This window comes from Stegostoma tigrinum, chromosome 1, assembly GCF_030684315.1.
Source record: "Stegostoma tigrinum isolate sSteTig4 chromosome 1, sSteTig4.hap1, whole genome shotgun sequence".
NCBI classification, from domain to species: Eukaryota; Metazoa; Chordata; class Chondrichthyes; order Orectolobiformes; family Stegostomatidae; genus Stegostoma; species Stegostoma tigrinum.
In genome coordinates, this window is record NC_081354.1 from 70,738,972 (window position 1) to 70,762,072 (window position 23,101).

The window sequence follows — 23,101 nt, forward strand, 5'->3', positions numbered from 1 at the left end:
TCAGTGAGGTGGGAGGAATGCGTAGGTGGGAGAAAAGATGAACAGGTGAGAGAAAACCTCACTGACTAACCCCACCCCCACTTCCTACCTACCAGCTTTATCCCTGCGTTCTTGATCTATCCATCTTCCCTTCCATCTACCCACCCCTCCCTCCTCACTGACTAACCCCCATCCCAACTTCCTATCTACACTCACCTGTACTGGCTTTGTCCCTGCCTCCTCGACCTGTCTGTCTTCTCACCACCTATCTGCTCCTCTATCCACCTTCTATCATCGCCTTCCCCTCTCTCTATTTATTTCAGAGCCCCCTTCCCTCCTCCATTTCCGAAGAACGGTCTGGACCCAAAGCGTCAGCTTTCCTGCTCCTCTGATGCTGCCTGTGTTGTGTTCATCCAGCTCCACTCCTTGTTATCTCAGACTCCAGCATCGGCAGCTCCTGCTATCTCTGAATGAAACAACGCGGTTTTTTTATTCTCTATTCTAACAGCTAATTCAGGGTTAAGACCATTTCAAAATTTTGGTGATCTTTGATCTTAACGCCTGTAATTTATTGAAATATTCAGTTCATTGAAAAATGCCACACTTTGAAGTGACTTGGCAGGAAAGACAGTGAGAGGGTTGTTTACTCGGCTGGAGAATCTGTAACATTGGGTGCACAGTTTCAGGATTAGACATCGATAATTTCAGACCAAGATGAGGAAAAGTCTCTTCAGGAGATAAATTTAGAAGAGGAATCAAAAGATTTCAGGAGAGGACAGCAAAGTGGAAGTAAAAATCAGCCGTGGTCATATTGGACTTAGCTGGTCCCAATGGGGTACATGACTACACCATATTCTTTATGTTATTGCTCATGTTCTAATATATTTTTCTTAAAGGAATAAAGTATAGGCAAAAGTTAAAAGATATTTCCCATCCTTAAATTTGACAGTATTCCTGTAATTACCTGTATCAACAGTATTCTTTGGATAATCAGCTCCAGCATATCAATCAGTAGAATCCTTGGTCTGGTACAATACCTTCCAAATCAGCTATGTAGGATTGCTCAGTGGTACAATGGAGTTCATTGAAGAAGAAAATGTAACAATCTGTATTTAGGTTTCAAAGGATTTAAGGCTGTTACCAGTGACTGAGCAATGGGGTAGCTTTTCTTTATTAACATTTGGATGTTGCACATTGGCTGTGTGGAGCACTACAGCATTATTTGTATGCACAAAACCAGACAGATTTTCCAGTCCTTTTCATTTCTGTTTATGCTAAAACCAACCAAACACAGAACTGAACATGCAATCTTGTTGTAAGACAGTACCAAATCATGAAGGGCATTTACCCATTGGTAAAGCAGATATGCTTTTGTAATTCGCCTTTCATCTGCTATATGTCACTTATTACAAGTCATAGTCAGCCATTTTGAATTGCAAATCAGATTATCCAAAAATCATGATGTAAAATACTCCTCTATATAAGCCCATCTAGATCCATTTTTTGCAGGAAATTTGGCCACTGAACAATGTTGCACATTATAGGAACATTTGCACAAGTACTTTAACAATTAAGAGTCATAGAGTTATGAAAGAGAACATCACAACTAGAATTCCATGAGTACTTCAAATTTGTCCAGTTTTTAACACTTTAGTCAATGCATATCTATCATTTTTTTCTATTTGTATTTTAAAATTAATTGGGTTAACAACTACAATAATGTGTGGAAGGATTTGATGTGACCACAAGACCACATGAAGTAATGCAGTAAAGTCATGCACAGCGACACTTGGAAGTCATGGAGATTAGCTAACCCTATGCATTAATTTCTCAGGGACTGGATTTATTGCTTATCTAACAATTTGAAGTGAGTGGGGCTTAATTTAAAAAAAAATGAGGGCCCCACACCCTGCCCTCCCAATCCTGCTGTTGCTGTAGTCCCACCAGCAGCAGGAGTGGTGTCTGTTGGTGCACCCACAGTGAGCGATCAATGCCAACCTAAGGGCCTCATCCCACCATTGCCTCCATTTAATTACATTGGACGAGGCTCACGCCAAACAGCCAGTCACTCACCTCTCCACCCAACTCAGCCTCCCAGTAGATTCTCAGAACTTTGTTCCCAGTACTTACGATGGCAGTTACTGCCTTGTTGATGAAACAGCTAAGATTGTATTCTGCAGTACTGCAAAACTCTGAGGGTTGAATTATATAAGTGCTCTGCATTGACAGCTTCAGCTCCATTTGACACGTGCAAAGTTCCGATCTGCTGCAGCTTCCCTCATCATGAAAAAGATGATGGGTCACAACTGTTGCTGGTGCTACTAGTGCATACAGAGCTGCCATCTTCTGATTGGCTGCAACTCCCTGGGATGGGGTGGGGGTGTCCTTATTTCTAAAGGTCTGAAATCCCACCTCCATCCTATTCAGCCCAGCCCATTGAAGGACACCTTCTTTCTCAGACAGAGGCTCACTCAACCCTACCTTTGAGCTGGAAATAGAGCTGAAGCTGTCAATGCAGAGCACTTATACAATTCAACCCTAAGAGTTTTGCAGTCCTGCAGAATACAATCTTAGCTGTTTCATCAACAAGGCAGTAACTGCCATCGTAAGTGACAGATAGATGCTAATTAAAAGAAGATAAAGCAAAGAAACAATTGCTTCTGATTGTGGTTTTACATGTCATAGATGTGATTTTGTTTTTGATAAAAGTATATCTAATGTCTCTTTATATTGTCATTGCGTAGGTGACACCAGCAGTACAGTCTCAGCAATCTGTTACACTGTGCCAAAAACAGCCAAAGGTAGCAGCCTGTATGCTTTGGAATCTGGTTCTGATTTCAAATCCAGGGGAATGACGAATGAGAATCGCGTGGTCTTTGGCCCTGGAGTCAGCATGTCAACATGCGATGTCCAGGTGATTGATGACAGTGAATATGAGGAGGAAGAGGACTTTGAGATCACACTAGCTGATGCGTCATACAATGCACGGATCGGGGAATCTGCAACTGCCAAAGTGGTTATAAATGGACCTAATGATGCCTCCCTGGTATTTCTTGGGAACTCTTCTTTCACTGTTAGTGAAGATGCAGGTAGGCGCCTGATTAGTCCCATCGTCATCAATCCACTAATCTCTCTAGTTGCAGCAGCGTGAACTCTGAAGTTATAAATGTATTATGGACTTTATTTTTAAAAAGTCCAAATAATCTTGCTTACTATTTTGATAAAGCACACACACTGGGTAAAATTTGAACAAGTAAATGGGACTGGACTGTGAGCAGACTGAATACGATGAAACATTTAATTGTAATTTAAATTTATAAAATACAGTTTTTCTGTCAAACTTTCTTACCAGGTGGAGACACATTGTCATGTTGAGATGTATTTATTTTATAGGCTCCATTGAGATACCAGTTATCAGATATGGCAGTGATTTGTCCACCCCCACTTCAGTATGGTGTGCGACCCACCCTTCAGACCCTCCTTCTGCAGCTCCAGGCATTGACTATATCCCCAGTTCAAAGAAGATAGATTTTGCACCTGGCAAAACAGAAGAGGTAAACAGCCTTCATGTAAAGTATATCAGAGTGTGCATAGGTCTGTATTCAAACTAAGGCATTGATGAATATATGGTGCCAATATATATGAGATGAGAAGAAATATGGAAAAGGTTTTACATCAATGATTCTTCCAAATATTAAGTTTATAATCTCATCCATAGGTAGAAGAAAATTCAACACGGGGATTTTCTTAGACTGTTAAAGACACTTGATAGATTACTTTCCTAATCAGTTCTGTCAGTGAGGATTCATAGTTGAACGGCCAAGGGAAACAAAGTGCACCTGGTGGAAAAGATTGTTGTGTCTTCATTTGTGGTATATGGGCATTGCTGGCTGATCCAGCTTTTATTGCCTACCTTAGCTGCCCTTGAGAAGTCGGTGACAATTTACCTTCTTGAGCTGCTGCCAGTCCTTTTGGCATAGGTACACACACAATGCCATCAGGGAGGGAGTTCCAGAACTTTGATCCAGTGACACTGAAGGAACAGCAATACATTACCAAAACATGATGGTGAGTGGCTTGGAGAGGGTCTTGCAGATGATAGTGTTCCCATGTATTTGCTGCCCCTGCCCTTCTAGGTGGTAGTGGTTGTAAATTTGGAAGATGCTGTCTAAGGAGCTATGGTGAATTTTTGCAATGCATTCAGTAGAGAGTGCATATTATGGTCACTGAGTGGCAATGGTAGAGGAATTGAGTGTGGATGCGGTTGCTTTGCCCTGGATGGTGTCACCCTTCTTAAGTGTTGTTGAAGCTGGAGTGGAGGGCATTCCATTATACTCCTGGCTTGTGCACTGCAGGTGTTGGACAAACTTTGGAGAGTCAGGCAGTGAGTTACTCACTGCAAGATTCCTAGCCTCTGACTTGCTGTTGTAGCCATAACACTCCTGTGGCTCATTCAGTTTAATTTCTAGTCAGTGCTAATCTCAAGATGCTTATAATGAAGGATTCAACAATCATCGTGCCATTAAATGTCAAGTGACAATGATGAGATTCTCTCTTGTTTGAGATGATTATTGTCTGGCACTTACGTGGTATGAATATAACTTGTCGTTTGTCAGCCCAAACCTATGTATTATCCAGGTCTTACTCTATTTGAACTACTTCATTATCTGAGGAGTTGTGCTCAGATGTGACTTTGATGTCAAGGTCAGTCACTCTGGCCTCACCTCGTTGCTCTATGATAGTAGTGCAGCAAAGGTTGTTTTATTGAGCCAAGAAGGGAAAAATAATTACATCTTCAAGGCCTGCAGCCAATCCAATTGGCCAGCACTTCAAGCATGTATAGCAGTGTTAGAACTTAACTGTGCATATAACCACCTCAGCAAAGTGGATTGATGACAGCCAGGCCCACATTAGTCCTGGGCTTCATGAGCAAGGAGGGTTTGAATACCCTAGAGAAGGGGTTAGGGTTAGAGTTAGGAACATTTCAGTGAAATATCAAATATACTGTTTGGAGGCAGGTGGGAAAGATCATGGATGAGCATCCAACCTACTACATAAAGATCCATTCAAAGGCGCTCAGATCAAGGGTGTCACAGAGATGATAGAGTTGCTTGCTGAAAGTCATCCCCTTGCCTTTGCTGCCAACCCTCCTGCAATTGCTTAACCATACCTCGATCTATGGCCTAGACCAGGAGCAAAATCCACAATCATATTAATCAGAGACAAGTGTGCTTCCAACTGAATGTGGTCAAGGCATTCAGACATTCAAATAAATAAATGTACAATGCAATATCCAGAAATAGATCAAGGATATTCTTGAGCCTCGAGTAGGTTACCAACAAGAGTCACCAACTACCCAGTGATAATGGGAACTGCAGATGCTGGAGAATCCAAGATAATAAAATGTGAGGCTGGATGAACACAGCAGGCCCAGCAGCATCTCAGGAGCACAAAAGCTGATGTTTCGGGCCTAGACCCTTCATCAGAGAGGGGGATGGGGGTGAGGGTTCTGGAATAAATAGGGAGAGAGGGGGAGGCGGACCGAAGATGGAGAGAAAAGAAGATAGGTGGAGAGGAGAGTATATGTGGGGAGGTAGGGAGGGGATAGGTCAGTCCAGGGAAGACGGACAGGTCAAGGAGGTGGGATGAGGTTAGTAGGTAGGAGATGGAGATGCGGCTTGGGGTGGGAGGAAGGGATGGGTGAGAGGAAGAACAGGTTAGGGAGGCAGAGACAGGTTGGACTGGTTTTGGGATGCAGTGGGTGGAGGGGAAGAGCTGGGCTGGTTGTGTGGTGCAGTGGGGGGAGGGGACGAACTGGGCTGGTTTTGGGATGCGGTGGGGGAAGCTGGTGACGTCCACATTGATACCATTGGGCTGCAGGGTTCCCAAGCGGAATATGAGTTGCTATTCCTGCAACCTTCGGGTGGCATCATTGTGGCACTGCAGGAGGCCCATGATGGATATGTCAGCTAAAGAATGGGAGGGGGAGTGGAAATGGTTTGCGACTGGAAGGTGCACTACCCAGTGATGATTTTTTTTGCAGCTAGGCAAATGTTTATCACCCATCACTAATTTCTCTTGAGTTGGTGTTTGTGGTTTGCTGTGGGCTTGAACTGCTGCAGTCTGTGTTCTATCCAAATACTAGAGAAAAGGAATTTCCGGTTTCAGTGGCAATAATGTTGGAGAGGGTGGGGGGGTTTGCGACTGCGTATACCCATTGCCCTTCGACCTTAAGTATTTGAAGCCACGGCTTTGGAAGATGCTGCCAAAGGAATCTTGTTGAGTTGCTGCAGTACATCTTGCAGATGGTTCATACTGTTGCTACTGTGACACAGTAATGAAGGAAGTGACTGTTCAAGGTGGTAGTTAGAGTGTCAGACAAGAAAGCTGCTTTGTCCTGATGGTGTCAAGCTTCTTGAGTGCTGCTGGAGCTGTACTCATCCAGTCAAGTTGAGAGTATTCCATCTCTGACTTGAGCCAAATAGATCATGTACAGGCTTTGGGGAGTTAGCTGATGCATCACTCTCCACAGAATTCCCAGCCACTGACTGACTTTTGAAACCACAACATTTACATAGCTGGTCCAATTCAGTTTCTGGTCAATAGTAACCCCCAGGTTTTCACAGAATGACGAACTGCCAGTCTGTGATTGGTCGGGAGTTGTCGTTGGATGGGACTTACTCAATTGGCAACTCATATGGCAGACCGTTATAAAAGAGGCCGTGGGAGTTCTGTACCTGGCTGACAAGGTCCTCATCACCATTATTTTAACACCACCCTCTGTTTCTGTCTCCACAGTTGCTGGAAGACCTGCTGAGTGCAATGTAGTCAGCATTTTCTGTTTGAATTCCTATCAAAAGAGTTACCTGATTTCTGAGTTTACTCAAATATTGTACTCCTGTTTTCTTTGCAGACCTGCACTTTAACTATTCTGGATGATGTACAGAATCCAATCATTGAAGGGAATGAAACTTTCATTGTATTCCTAAGCTCAGCCCAAGGAGCAGAGCTAACGAAACCCTACCAGGCTATTGTTGCTATCAATGACTCCTATCAAGACGGTAGGTTGTTTTAAGCAAAAAGATTAAGTGCAAAGTGAGGATTACACTTCTGTAAATTGAGCATTCAAAGCTTAAACTGTGTCAGGATAGTTTTAACAATCTTCACTAATTATGACTATGGTAAATTGCTGCCAAGTTCTGCAGTAGTCCGAGTTAATCATAAATGCTGGATAGGAAGTTCACTGCATACCAGTTTAATTCCAATTAAATGGGGGAAAACAAGATTGCAGTGATAAGAGTTTCACCAATGAATGTGTGGTGACATATTTTGCATTGTTGTTATCTTTGAATATTGCATTGTGGTCAGATTACTATTTGTTACAGAAACAAGTGTTAGATTTATTTGAGTACTGAAGAAACTCAGAAGCTCTGGCAGCATTTGAGGAGGAAAAGAAAGTGAACATTTTGAATCCATTGTGATGCTTCTTTAAAATGTCAACTTGAAACGTGACATTTATTTCTGTCTCCACAGATTCTGCCAGAACAGCTGGGTTTCTCCAGCACTACTTCTGTTTTTATTTCAGATCTCCAACATCTGCAGGGTAGCACCAGATCTATTTAAACTCCTTGTTCTTGTTGGATTGGGAAACTAGCCTGCTCCTATTTTAGATGTTTTCCTGAAATCGAGTTTCATCACTGCTGGCTAAACAACGCTTTGATTTTAAAAGTGTCATTCATGCTTTCGAATCAGTCCATGGCCTCACTTCTCTCTAATTCTGAAATCTACTCTGACACTACAATCATGGATATACATGGAATAGTGTAGGTTAGATGGGCTTCAGATTGGTATGACAGGTCGGCACAACATTGAGGGCCGAAGGGCCTGCACTGTACTGTGCTGTAATGTTCTATGTTCTATGTTGTATTGAGATATGCTGCTCTAGTCTAGACTGCTTGATTGTTCCTAATTTTATTTCTCCATTGGTGGTCATTCCTTCAGATGCCACCAACCTAAGCTCTGGAACTTTCACCCAGAATCTCTCCACTTCTCACCCCTCTTTCCTTCTTTAAAGTCCTCTTTAAAGCTCACCACCTTACCAAGCTTTTAATCATCTGACTTAATGATCCTGTTCATCCAGTGTCAAGATAATTGGAGAATGGATATAGATCCAAAAGTGGCACTTCAGGACACCATTCAAATCCCAGCACATCATTCCATGGGAATTGCGATTGACCGATTTTCCAAGGAGAAATTCCCCTCTTTCTTTGGACATGTCCAAAAAAGTGTCTAACTTTGAGTTGTAATAGGAGATTTAGGACAAATTTGACTTGCCTGTCTTGATAGTTACACAGGAAATGTTGCTAGATTAAAACCATATCTGTCCCTCAATCATCCTGCCTACCATCCCAACCTCAAATCTTCTACCCGCGTCCTTCCCAAATAGCTGCCCGTATTCTGACCCTCCAATTCACCTCCTGAACCTCTGACTATCCCGAATGGCATGACTGCCCTCCCCAGTAACACCTCCCAAAATCCCCAATGGGCCACTGACTCAACCTTCCAACTCACTTCCCTCTCCCCACCCCCACCACCCCCCCCCCCCCCCCCCCCACCACCACCTCTGAATTAACCTGATCTTTGAGGCCCCTCCTTATCTAATCCAAAGACACACCTCACCTATTTTCCACCGTGCCAACTTACTCCCCCTCATATCCATTTACGTCACGCACACATTAACTAACTCACTGAAAAGCTGTTTAAACGTTACAAAGATTTTCCCTGTGTAATGAATGAAAACTTGCTAGAATACATCAGCTAGTGCCATTTAAAAGGTGCATTGCTTGATTTGCCCCAGTAATCTACCACCGCAAAGATGGATTTCAATTGGAGATGCGCTGTGCATTCCTGAAGGGCCTAGGATTGGAAGGTCAAGCCAGAAATGTGGAGCTCAGTCAGTACAGATGATGGTTGCCATGCCCAGATGATTTGGGCCAAGACTTCCTCAAATGACTTGGTGTCAAATTTTGCTTTCTCATATTCTACAACTATCTTGGATCATTTTATTACATCAATGGCACGATATAAATACAAAATGTATACTTTTTTGCTTCTACTTGTTTATTTTTCTGTGTGTGTATCACCCTCTCTTTTTCTGTCTGTCTCTTTCTGGCATCTCTCTCTGCCCATGTATGTATCTCTATCAATGTTTGTGTATCTCTCTCTCTGTCTATTTCTCTCTCTTGCACTCTGTCTGTCTGTCATTCTCTCTCTCTGTCGGTGTCAGTTCCTTTTTGTCTCTTACATTATCTGCATTCTTCAAGCAGTTGGAAATCAGCAGGCATTCTTCTTTCTGTATTCTCCACAGATTGAAGCAGTTTGTCTTTCTTAACAGAGATAGTAGGAAATGCTGATGCTGGAGAATCTGAGATAATAAGGTGTAGAGCTGGATGCACACAGCAGGCCAAGCAGCATCAGAGGAGCAGGAAAGCTGACATTTCAGACCTGAAACCCTTCTTTTCCGAAGGCTCGCTCTTAATAGGCGTTTGGGAAGATACATGCTGAGCACAAATGTGAAAATATTGTTCTGGTAATCGAGGATAGACTGTCTCTGGAATTGGTGTGTGCGCTGTTAACAGTTTCTACACCATAATGAGGCAACAGATGTAGTAATATCAGGAAAAACCTGCAGATGATTTAAAAAAAACTGAAAACATCCAGCTTAATCAGAATCTATGGGGAGAAGGTACAAGTTAGTAATCTTGCATTGGGCAGAACATTAGAGAAAAGGGCTGTTTATAAACTGTCAGTTCCCATTCTGTTCACGACATTAAGATTTCAGGTATAGAAAGCATGATAAAAATATTAATGAGGCTATCATTGGTACACCTCAAAAAAAAATTACTTCATTCCTGTTATAATTAAAAAATAATTTTAAGCCTTACTGGATGTTTCAGTTCCCACTATGGAGTTTGGTAAGGGTATCTACAGAGTGAAGGAGAAAGAAAATGAATTACATGTTCCTGTTATCCGAACTGGAGATCTTAGCTACGAGTCTTCTGTGAGATGCTATACTCAACAGCTGACTGCAGACGTATTGGAAGACTTTGAAGAAAGAAGGAATTCAGATGACTCACGCCTTACTTTCCAGAAGGGAGAAAAGGTAAACCTGTCCTCTACTTGTCCGACATACAATAATCTGCTTCCTTCAGATTTCTGTCAAACTGGACAGAACTGTGAGCTTGACAGTAATTCTATAATTCTGCCCTGCAGATAGACAAATGTGTGGAAACTGTCTTTATTAAAATAAATGAGAAAATGTTCTTAAGAATTGAAAGTAGTTGGAAAATTATGGTCTTAATACTGTTGAGAGTGGGAGATGGAACGAGTGGATTAGATGTTGAGGGTTCACAGCGCTCTGGGCTCTTTATTTATTGAGTATGGGCAGAGCAGACAAGAACAACATTAATTGCCTGCCCTATTGCGTTTAGAAGATAATGATGAGCAAATGTTCCTTCCAAGCTGTGCAGTTACATGGCTATGTATGTCCCTGTGTAGGTGAACTGAAGTTAACTGTTATAAATTTCTACATCAGTGCAGTTATGCACTTCAAGAAATTGACAACGCACTTAAAAAGAAATGCAGGGAACATTGGCTGTGAGCCATATTCTAGAGGTTCTGCAGCCCAGGTAGTGAAAGTAGTTTCACAGATCCAAGCTTTTGACTCTGTGATGTTGTAGTATTGACATTATATTTCCATGTCAAGATTGTATGTGACTTGCTGCAGGGTATCCAGCCTCTGACCTGTTCTTGTAGTCACAGTATTTATGTGGCGGGTGCATATTGAGCAGTGCTGATCCCAGAATGTTGACGGTGAAGGATTTGTTGAAATAATGCCCCTGTTGAAAGTCAAGAGGTAGTGGTTCAATTCTCTTCTGGTGATCCAGTAAAAAGGATTATGCTGGCAGAGTAAAATTGGTGGCAGAATATAAAACCATTGTGTTTTGATGGTACATCTCCTAAATTAGAATTTATAAATTCTTAGTTCCTGCTAAATATTTTCTTTAGGAAATGCAATACATTGATGAAAGAGCAAACTTGAATTATTATTCAGCAACTGCCCCAAAGTATTTCACAGCAAAAGAATTGCATTTGAAGTGTAGTTATTGTTCTTAAGTGAAGAAATTTGGCAGCCAGTTTTCACATTGCAAACAGCACTGTTGCAATAGTGGATTAGTTTGAACCCCTCTGTGCATGTATTAGAAGCACAACAAATGCATACAAGAGGAGTCCGTTTTGCAGATCAATTTGCATACCCAACTATACGTTCGGGAGTGAAAGTATCCATAGTTGTCGAAGGGGTAATAGAAGGCTTCTTTGAGAGGCCAAGGAAAAGCCCTCTGGTGCTGTTTGGCCCACCAGGAGTACTTGGAAACGTTCTTGCCTTGTAATGCCATTAGTCCCCTCTTCCCTTTTGCATTTGGATTTTGCAAATCCTGACACGCGTAAATTTAAATGGAAAAGATAATTGAGGGTGGGAGACTTAGTTTCACATATAATAAAGAACATAAGAAGTAGATACAGGAGTAGGCCATATAGCCGCTCGAGTCTGCCTCACCAGTCAATAAGCTGCCCTAGGCTTCTACTCTTCTTCTGTGTGGGCTCCTCATAATGCTTAACTACTTGATATTTCAAAAATTTATTTACCACCACATTAAATACTTTCAGTGATCTAATCTCCACAACCTTCTGGTATTAAGAATTCCAAATGTTCACTAGAGTCTGGGAAAAGAATCCTTTTACATCTCATTTTAAATGTGTGGTCCCACTTGTGGAAACATTTTCTCAACATCTATCCTGCCAAACCCTTTCAGAATCTTGTTACATTTCAACACAATTACGCCTCATTTTTCTAAACTTTGAATAAAGCCGTTACTTCTTTATCTTGATAAGTCAATCCCTTCACCCAGAAATCAGACTAGTGAACATCTTGAAGTGCCTCTGATCCTGGCATATTCTTTCTCGACATAAGGGACCAAAATTGCAGACAGTACTTCAGGTACAGCCTCATCAATCCTGTACAGTTTTAACAGGCCTAACTATTTTTAAATCCCAATACCTTAACAATGGATACCAAAATTGCATTTGCCTTTGGAACTACCAGCTATACCTGCATGCTAGCCTTTAGTGTTCCATGCATAGAACACCCAGATCCTTATGTGCAGCACACTTTATCTGCAAATAATAATCTGCCTTTTGATTTTTTCTTATCAAAGTGCATGAATTCACACTCCCTCCTACATTAAACTGCATCTGCTAAGTTTTTGACCACTCACTCAACTTATTTGTATCCTCTTGCAATTTCTTTATTTTCGTCACCGTATAAACTTTTACCTATTTTTGTATCATCAGCAATTTGGATATAATACATTCTGCTACTTCCTCAAAGTCATTAGAGTAGATAGTAAATCATACGAAGCTCTAGGACTGTTCCTTGAGGCACTCGACTAGTTAGATCTTTCTGAATTGAAAAAGACCTATTAATCCTGACTGTCCATTTTCTGTGTGTTAACTAATCCTCAACCCATGCTAGAAACTTACCCACAATACCATGAGCTCCAAACTTGTGCAAAACTCTTTCTATAGCACCTTATCAAATGTCTTCTGTAGAAATTGCACCTTTCCAGATCAGGCCAGTTGGTCACCACAAAAGATGCTGCTACATAAAAGACAAAGTAGGTTTGATTTTGCTTTCATTACTCCCAGCAACCCTGAAAACCCATGGTCGGTGTTAGGTAGAAATATGTACTCTTGACGAGTGTTTGGAACCTCAAGCTCCATTTATGGGAATGACTAAGGTTGCTTAACCCGGATAATACATTTTTTGAAAGCACTAGAACTGTGAAGAACACCAACACTTTTTCCCTTTATTAAACTTGAAACTGAACAGTATACTGAAAGTAACATGCTCAATTTGAGGAGTAAGCATTTGTTCACTTATATCCATGTTTCAAATGAACAGGTGAAGAATTGCACAGTGTTGATAAATGATGATACAATCTTTGAACCTGAGGAAAGGTTCCAGCTCCATCTGGGCAACCCCTTAGGCAATCACTGGAGTGGAGCCAAAGTTGGAAAAAATGATGTTGCTACTATAACAATATCAAATGATGAAGACGGTAAGCTACTTTCCTTTTTTATCAGTATTAAGTGGCTGCAGATTCTGCCATGTTATTGTTGCTAGTAATTTACAGGTTATTATTCTTAGAACATGTCTTTTCTAAAAATTGATATAAAGACTAAGATTGGAATGTGTAGGGGTCAATTTTCAATGCCTTTGTTTGGTGTTAACTGCCTTAAAATGTGGTTTGTACCCTTATTGCCCCTTTAGTACAGGTTTTGTGCCCAGATTCATTTTGTAAAGGAAATAATAGTGTATGTCCAAAAGGCCCACCACTTTCATGTTTCGAATCACAACAGTATTGAGAATCCATAAATATACTACATTGTAGTTAATGGTAACAATGTAGTGCTGAGGTCTGCTTGATGGAGAGTTATCAGAGCAGAGCAGTTAACTTGTGGAATTTGGTGACTGAGTGAATTCTAAATGCGTGAGGGAAAAGGTGCAGTTCTGAACATTCAAGTACAGGGCCTAAAGAGGAACATAGTCATTAGAGGGCATAGTGCGGTTAAAGTGATAACAAACATTCTCACTAACCAGGAGTGAGTCACAAAGGCTTTATTGCCTTATTAGAACCACGGATAAGGACATCTCAGGTTGAAGAGGAACATGAAGTGAGGGAGGAAACGGTCTTTTGAGCATGGTCCATGTGGGGGCAACAACATACACAGCATTAAGAGAAAAGCTCTATTAAGGGAGTTTACACAGCTACAAGCTGTATTAAAAAGCTGAATCAGATCACTGGGTTACCCTCCGAGTGACCAGCAGATTGAATATTGAATAAGTGAGATCAGAGAATTAAATCTGTGGCTGAATGATTAGTGTGAGGGAGGTACGTTTCAATTCATGTGCCATTGGCATCAGTACTTAGGAAAAAGGAAGCTGACCTGTTGGGGTTGCCTTCACATGAAGAGCAGTACAGTGGCTCAGTGGTTAGCACTGCTGCCTCTCAGCACCAGGGACCAGAATGGCCATCAATATCCACTACAAACCCACCAACTCCCAGTTACCTTGTCTATGCATTATACATCCTCACACTGCTTCCTGTAATGTCTTTATTCCATTCTCCCAGTTTCTCCAATCTCATCTCCAATGAAGAGCCCTTCTACAAAGGGGCCTCTGAAATGTCCACCATCTTCCTCAGCTGAGAATTCCCCACCACCATGGTTGACCCATCTCCTGCACTTGGGCCCTCACCCCTTCTCTCCCCTCCCACAGCAACACTAGGAACCCCTGGACCTCAACTACTATCCCACTAGCACCCACATCAAAAGGATCATTTTCTGCCATTTCCACCAGATGCCTGCGATTGGGTTAGGTAACCCTAACCCTATCATGTTCGATTCCACCCTCAGGTAATTGTTGGTGTGGAGTTTTCACATTCTCTCCATGTTTGCATGCATTTCCTCTGGATGCTCTGGTTTCCTCCTACAGTCCAAAGTTGTGCTGGTTAGGTGATTTGACCACACTAACTTGCCCAGAGTGTCCAGGGGTGTGCAGACTAGGTGGACTAGCAATGGAAAATGTAGGGTTACAGGGATAGGGTAGGAGAGTGGGTCTGGGTGAGACACTATTCAGAGGGTCAGTGTGACTCGATGGGTTGAGTGGCCTTCTTCCACACTCTAGGATTCTATAATGAACAGTGCAAGGATGAGTTTTCTGGCAAACCTGGCAAAGCAAATATAAGGCTGTAGAGAAGGTTTCAAACTAAACAGTTGCAGGAGGGAAGATTTGAAGGTTAATGAGAAAGGACAAGATAATAGCAAATAATAGTGCTGTAAGAAATGATGACCTAAGTGTGACTGGTAGGGATAGAGCATTAAAAAACACAAAAGCATCAGCAAATAGAGTTCTAGAAAATAAGGAAAGATGGTCAAAGGGCAGAATGAAATAATTTATATCTCAGTGCATGCAACATGCATAGAGGGATAAAATAATTAATGCCACAAGTAGAAATATGGTTCTGAATAAGAGGTCTCTTCTTTAACATGGAAATAGGAAGAAACAGGAAGAATTTCTTCTCCAAGCTTATAATCTTTAGTGTTCTGTACACTATGAGCGTAGAATATATTCAAGGTCAAATTAGAAAGATTGTGATCTATGAGTGAGTTGAGGATTTTGAGGGCAGTCAGGAGAGTGGAGTTCAGACTGTGATCTAGATCAACAGTGATCTTATTGTATAGAGCAGATGGCTAAAGGAGTAGAAAGGCTGACTCCTACTTCCATTTCTTACATTTTTATTATTTCTCAGCAAAACTTACTCTTCGATGCTGCAACATAAACCAAACAGATTTCAGGCAGGCAGAGGCCAGTGCAAGTTCACATCTTGTTCAAAAGGCATCAAGGAGAAACCTGAGTTACATTAATATTCCTCAGCACGCTCTCCAATGCATGTTTTGTAATGTGCTGGCTGGAATAAAACACAATGCTTCAAAAGTATAATCTGATAGGTGCATTGTAACGGCTTTGCATGATCACTGCCATCTTATTTTGGCCTTCTCCTGTTGTGCACAACACTCTTACAGGCAAGACTATTTCCTTAGTGACGTTGCTCCATTTAGGGGTGTAAAGAAGACAGTAAAAAAGACCACAGTTCTTAAATTCACTCATGGGATGTGGGCATCGCTGGCTGGGCAGCACTTATTGCCCATCCCTAGTTGGCCTTGAGAAGATGATGGTGAGCTGTCTTCTGGAACTTCTGCAGTCTACTGACTGTGGGTTGACCCACAATGCCATTAGGGAGAGAATTCCAGGATTTTGACCCAGTGACACTCAAGGGAAGATAATTTATTTCCAAGTCGGGATGTTGAGTGTCTTGGAGTGGAACTTGCAAGTTGCGGTTCCCATGTATCTGTTAAACATGTCCTTCCAGATGGCAGTGGTTGTAGCCTTGAAAAGTGCTATCTAAGAAGTTTTGGTAAACTTTTATGGCGCATCTTGTGGATAGCACACTTGCTATTGGCCTCTCCATTCGTGTTAGTTCAATGTGTGCAAAGTGTTGTGGTCTTGATAGTTCATTAATAATTTGTTGCGAACCCAATAAAATAATCAGTATGTAAAATGCTAGCTAACACAAATATTGGATCAGTAAGAGATTATCCAGAAAAGAAATTAATCAGAAATAAGCATGTTCTCAATACTGCAAGTATAGATAGGTAGACAGAGGAGTAAAAAAGGCTGATGGCATGCTTGCCTTCATTGAAATGGGCATTGAGTGTAAGGATAGACAAGTTATGCTGCAGCTTTATGGAACTTTAGTTAGGCCACACTTGGAATATTGTATACAGTTCTGGCCACCACACTACCAGAAGGATGTGGACGCTTTGGAGTGGATACAGAAAAGGTTAACCAGGATGTTACCTGATATGGGTGATTTTAACCGTGAAGAAAGGTTGGATAGACTGGATTTGTTTTCACTGGAACACAGGAGGTTGAGGGCTGACCTGATGGAAGTTTATAAGATTGTGAATGGCAAGAATAGAGTGGAAAGTATGGGTCTTTTTCCGACGGTGGAGGGACCAATTACTAGCGGACACAGGTTCAAGGTGCAAAGGAGGAAGTTTAAAAGAGAAGTGCGAGGCAAGTTTTTTTTGTACAAAGGGTGGTGAGTGCCTGGAATACGCTGCCAGAGGAGGTGGTGGAAGCAGACACAAGAGCAGCATCCAGGTAGTGCTTGGATGAATACATGAATAGGAAGGGAATAGATGGAAGAGGACCCTGCAAGTGAAGACAGTTTTAGCATGGAAGGGCAAAATGTGTCAGCACAGGCTTGAAGGCCAAAGAGCCTGTTACTGTGCTGTATTGTTCTTTGTTGTTCTTGTTCTTTGTATAAGACAGTTATCACTTGAGATAAAGTGCAATAAGTTACAGTCCAATTTGGACATGTTGACATTTGTTTCAAATTGTAAAATATCATTAAGTTACTTGAATTCTATTCTAATTCAGCCTTTATCATGTTTTCTTTTCAAGCCCCAACAATTGAATTTGAGGAAGCAACATACCAGGTGCATGAGCCCCCAGGTCCTGATGGTACTGCGATACTAAATGTCAAAGTGATCAGGAAGGGAGACCAGAACAGGACTTCGAAAGTTCGCTGCAGCACCAGGGACGGATCAGCTCAGTCAGGCATAGACTATAATCCCAAGAGCAGGGTGCTTAAGTTTAGCCCAAGTGAGTAATGTCACAACATTTTAAAAGGTTTTAAATTTGATGGATTTAAAAAGATTTGAAATCGTAATATGTTTTCTTTGTTAGATTAACCAGGTTTAGCTAGTTATTTGATTGAACTTTATGGATTAATTGCCAGCTTTTTTTTTTAAATGGAATGCCCGTGACATCTCTGGTCTGAAACCTAACCTCTGGAGCCAGGGGATCACGAGGCTGATATAGATAGTTGAGTTTCCTGCACACCACACTGCCCCACCAGCATTGTGGAACAAATCAAAGACATTAAACATCTGCCACTGAATGCAAGATATTTTTCAGAAGAAGCAAAAGAGAAAGAAACCTAAACTAACTCATTTCGAGAGTGGCCTAATAAAATGCAATCTCACATTATCGGGGTGAGTCCATTCTTTGTTTTGGAAGATTTCTATCATTGGCATTTCAGAAATCCACCACCTTAAAAATATGTTCTGACTTTTGGGGCTAGTAAGAGGATTAACAAAACTGCAGTTCTGCTGTCCATCAGTAAGAGGAGGAACTGCCTGCAGCAGTGCGGTTGGACGAGTTGTGAGCATGGGAAAGATTATGACCGATCATGCTCATTGCTTGACTTCCTCCAGACGCTGAATCAGTGATTGGAGGAGCAGCAAAGGAGGGAACTAGTGAGACAAGTGAGCTTGCGCAGTTATTCTAGGTTGTTCCATGACCACGATGCAGAACAATTTTGGCTGCAGAAGCATCAACTTCCTGAGGGGACCAGGAGGCAGAATAATGAGATGATAAAAAGAGAGGTTCTCCTCCAATAACAAGGCCAGACCAGTCCCAGGGAGTCTTCACTCAACTCTTGCCAAGCTGGATCCTTTGTTCCTTTATAATAAAACTGCATCCTTGCCAGACAAATGACTGATAGATTCAAAGCCAAACTAAATTCATCTTAAGGTATTTTTGTGATTCCCAGCTGTTAGAATTGGCCTGGAAGTACTTGCATTTCTCCATAGATGACTGAAAATGCTAAAGCCTCTATACTCTTATGTTGCAGTGACTTTACTGCTTTGTGATGACACACAAATTTCAAATCTTTTTGTCTTTGGCCACTGTCAGCCCTGTATTCGCTTTGAAGTTGTACAGAAATTAATCCATAATAAAGCTGTGGCTTTCAATGAGATTTAAATATTTGACTTCTTACCTGCTGCCCTCTATCTATAACCAATGCCTGCAACATGAAAGTATTTAGAATTACAACTGCAGCAGCAGTTGAATTTTGGCACTGCAGGCAAGATCTATAATTTTTTGGTATTGCAGCTAAGTTTTACTTTAAAACCTAGTGCATATTGTAAATATTGCTGACACAAATGAGGTCAATGGAAGGAAAATCATGCCAGGTCTTTGATAGGCAGCTACCCAGTTTCTACTTTTGTGTTCCTGTGAAAGTTGGAAACTACCCCAGTGTGTTATGTGTGAAGATCAACTGCAAATACAGAAATTGTGACCTTGTAACATAATGCCAGGAAATTATGCTATGATGCTGAGGAAGTCTTCATCAGGGACAATGTTGCTAAACCTCTGCTCCTATTTACTCAGCTTCTAGGTCCAATTTTTGTTTTGGAAATGATTGCATCGCCACTGTGAGACAATATTTAATGTACCATTACTGAGTCGGCAACAAGTAGGTGCTGTAAACTCATTAGGCACCCATTACCAATATTGATTTTTTTTTTCCACAGATATTGACCACATTCTATTTAAAGTAGAAATCCTGTCTAACGATGATAGAGAATGGCATGAATCTTTTTCTCTGGTGCTGGGCCCAGATGATCCAGTTGAGGCAATTCTTGGCGACATCACCATGGCCACAGTGACCATTCTTGACCAGGAGGCAGCAGGAAGTCTAATTTTGCCAGCACCACCTATTGTAAGTGGGCCTATTATGCGCCAGTTGATGCATTTGTATTGAATCCCATGGATTTATTCCAGTTTATATGTGAAGTCTACATTTCCAATTGTTAATAGAATACCGTAGCATTTGTATTGATATGTGTGATACTGTGTACGTGCTGATGTGACAGACAGTTTGGAAAGTATTTTCTAATCAGATTCGCATGATTTTTTTGAATGTAAAATTGGATAGCTTGGTCAGTGAAATGGGCAGAAATCATTTGCTTTGAATGTGTCAACCTTATGTCGCTGTCCAATTTCCAGAGCTGAAATCTGAAACAGGTAATTCCACCTGAAACAGAGAGCAGTTTAAGTATATTTTGTTCAACCTGTTCAGAAATATTATTACTCTCTCTGGAACAAGTGGGACTTGAACTCAGGCCTCCTAGCTCAGAGGTATGGGCACTACCACTGCAACAGAAAAGCTCTCCGAGAACAATTTAAATATTAAGTTTGCAACACATGTAACCCCCATAACTCATAGTTACAGGCCAGTGATGTGAAACCACTAGATTGGCAACTACTGGAAAAAGAAATTCATATACTAATACTTTATGCCAGATGATCTTCTGTAGCTTCACTTTCGATACCAGTTGCTGTCAGCAATTCTCCCCAATCAAATGGAAGTTTTCTCATCTATATTTTTTGGATGAAAAAGTGGTTCTGTGCTGTTAACTAGACAAACGAAACTGTGTTCTTCTCTCTCCTCAGCCTGTACTTGTTTCATGTATTTGCAGAAGTCTCCATGCCTAGTCTTAGCAGCCATTCACTGCAGATGAAAGTTATTGCTGCCAACAGAAGCAGTCATAGCAGACCCACTGGCACAGGAACTGTCAATGGATGCCAGGATTGACCTATGAGGATGGTGTGATGAAGTAGTTCACAGACTCATTTTCCAGTCAATCACCTTATACTGCTCAGATTCCACTGGGTGGGCGAGCTATTTGTTCATTGATCTGTTTCTGTACGTTGGGGATCTCCTGTTACTTTTTTCCTATTTTTGGCATTGCCTCTATTCAATTCATTGGCTGCCTTTTCCAAAGCTGAAATGTGTTTCGGGACTACTAGGAATTTTTCCACATTTTTATGTGCCCCTTTCACCTGCACAAACCGTCCTGCCTCAGGAGTACATTCAGATCAGCACCCACAGCTGAACAAAGTAATAAGGTGATTATCTAAACTGCACACATCAGTCTGGGCAAGCATGAGTTCTGTATAAGCTAATCACAAATAAGGTGCACTCAGAAGATCAGCTTTCCTGAGTGCCCGTGCAGGTATTAAAGAGACTAGAATCATTGTTCCTGAAAATACTCATCTGTTTCTGTGCATTCGGAGTGGATAAAAGATCACAAGCTGGTTTTGGGTCTGCTGGATTTTTGTCACTTTTGAAAGCCAAAAGTGGTGTGGGCAGGCATCTTTTGTGAGCGTTCCTTTGGATGTCATGGAAGGGAATAAGACTGACTTCCATTTGTAATCTGCTGAAATTCCTGCTAATGTGCCAGGAGCTGAAATACAGTGCCTAAACATCATCTAAAAGTTCAGTACCTGGGTGCCACATAACCGCATCATCATCCAACTGTATGTAGACTTCAGCACTATGCTGCAGGCCCACATGACTTTAAAGAGATTTCAAACTTGCAATTCCTACCTGTGCTGCTCTGAATTTTCAAAGCCATTACTTGCAGTTGAACAATAGCTGCAAGTTATTTTTTCATCTGTAAAAGGATCAAAAATAAATGTGGAAACAATTAAATTAATAAATGCTTGGAGAGAAAATCTGGGGGCAAAAATTGGAATGTGTTATGCCTGTTTTTTTCAGTGACAAGATCAACACAAAGCAACTAGGTTAGCTGTGGGACACTCCAGTCTAAGTGTTTTGTAAAATATGAATTTTAAGACACTTTAATATGTTTGGGTTGGACTTGAACTTTTACTGTTACCTGTCTTACTCTAGGTTGTGTCTTTGGTTGATTATGACCACGTTGAAGAAGTGACAAAGGAAGGAACCAAAAGGAACCCATCTCCTGGCTACCCACTAGTGTGTGTAACACCGTGTGACACACATTTTCCGAAGTACTCTGCTATGAAAGAACGCTGCGACGAGGCAGGAATTAATCAGTCTACCGTTCGTTTCAGCTGGGAAGTGGCCACACCCACTGATACAAGCGGAGCCAGGTCTCCCTTTGAGACTGTAACAGATACTACTCCCTTCACTAGCATCAACCATATGGTGAGTGTTGAAAACAATACAACCAGCAGGAAATTCACAATGGCTTAAAAGGTCAGACAAAAATTAGGGAGCTTCGTTATTTTAAATGTTTTAGCAGTGCAAAACTGAAAATGAATGCAGTAGGCATTATGGAAGCAGCAATTTGCTCGAATGCAAAGAAAGACGAGGGCAGGAACAATGTAGTAAAATAGCTAGGTGGAAGGGTTTATCGAAAAAGTGGTAGGTTTATTCCAGTTGATGGCCTTTTAGGATCAGTACAGTTGCTGTTTCCCCTGTCTTTAAGCTTAACATACAATATTTATTTTACTTTGAAATCTCATTGCCTCCAATGTTTTTTGTCAGTTCTATAAATAATTCATGGATATAAGTATCAACAGTGAGACCAGTACTCCTAACCCAATCCTGGTTGGCCTGAGAAGCCTACAGCACGGCATCTTTTTAAAATCTTGCCATCATGTGGTGAAAGTTCTTATTCGACTCTATAAGGTAGGAAATTATACACTTCAGTGAGGGACATATGCCTACGTCAGCCTGATCTGAAATGTGGAAGGAGTGGCATTCAAATGCACCTCTGCCATTCTTCTTCTAGACAGTACAGATGTCAGGTCCTTTTTTTCAACAAATTCCCTCTGGTCCTGAAAGCACTAGTTCATAGTTAACTCTGTAGTTCCTCATTCCCATTACTATACTTCATGGAGTAAGTGTTTGATATTTCCTATCAGCCTGATTTTACCATATGACAAATGATGATCATAAAGAAATTGAATGTTATCATCACTGATTGTGCTTTTGTAAGTATAGGGCTTGAATTCAAATTCAGTCAAATTCTGCACTTCCTTTGGAATATTACAGAAACAATTTAAAAATATTTGCTGATGTGAAAATTGAATTGTAACCCTGTTATACTCCCAGTGACTTGAAATCACTAAGTAATTCTACTGGTGTACACTACCCTCAATTCTTCCAATGGGTGGCACTGTACTCTTGAAAGACCAACAACCACAGCAGCTTACATTTATATAACACCTTTCACATTGTAAAATACAACTCCTAGTGCTTCCCAGAAGCATAGTTCAACCATAATCAACAGTGTGGCAAATGAAAAGATAGCAGGAAGATGAATAAAAACTTATCTAAAGAGGTGTGTTTTGGTGAAGTTCAGAGAAGGAAAATCTTAGAGGGAAGAGTATGTCAAGATTGAATTTGTGTCCTTCATGGCCACACACAGTGAGCGAAAATGTTTCACAACTGATCAGATATTTCTAAAGTATAGGCATGACTGAGACAGAAAAGGAACCAAGAATAGTTCCTTCAGGAAAAGCATCCATTGTTGAAGACACTCTGGCATTTATTTGATAGGTAAGATAGGAAGTATACAATCACACTGAGCCAGAAATGACAGAGGAGGTTTGGGGAGTCCTGACAGGAGACGTTCAGATATGGAATTACAGGAAGGATGGATACAGGTCAGGAAAGTGACCACATATTCATTGATTAAGAGAAAACAGTGCAGATTGGAAGTAAAACAAGGAAGAAGTTATTTTTCTGTTTGTGGACAAGATTTGTTGCCCCTTTCTAATTGCCATGAAGAAACTGGTGTGAACTGTCTTTTT

The 23,101-nt window shown here is 41.2% G+C and overlaps 1 protein-coding gene across 3 annotated transcripts in view; it reads left to right on the top strand.

Moving 5' to 3' along the window:
- fras1 (Fraser extracellular matrix complex subunit 1) overlaps window positions 1-23,101 on the top strand; it is a 446,760-nt gene that overhangs the window by 378,359 nt on the left and 45,300 nt on the right. For all 3 annotated transcript variants that reach the window (XM_059646148.1, XM_059646150.1, XM_059646159.1), the window contains 8 exons: window positions 2,724-3,068; window positions 3,373-3,533; window positions 6,893-7,040; window positions 9,936-10,141; window positions 13,001-13,157; window positions 17,129-17,329; window positions 19,048-19,235; window positions 21,213-21,488. In XM_059646148.1, the coding sequence (XP_059502131.1) occupies window positions 2,724-3,068; window positions 3,373-3,533; window positions 6,893-7,040; window positions 9,936-10,141; window positions 13,001-13,157; window positions 17,129-17,329; window positions 19,048-19,235; window positions 21,213-21,488 (1,682 nt within the window). The remainder of the gene's footprint in view (window positions 1-2,723; window positions 3,069-3,372; window positions 3,534-6,892; window positions 7,041-9,935; window positions 10,142-13,000; window positions 13,158-17,128; window positions 17,330-19,047; window positions 19,236-21,212; window positions 21,489-23,101) is intronic.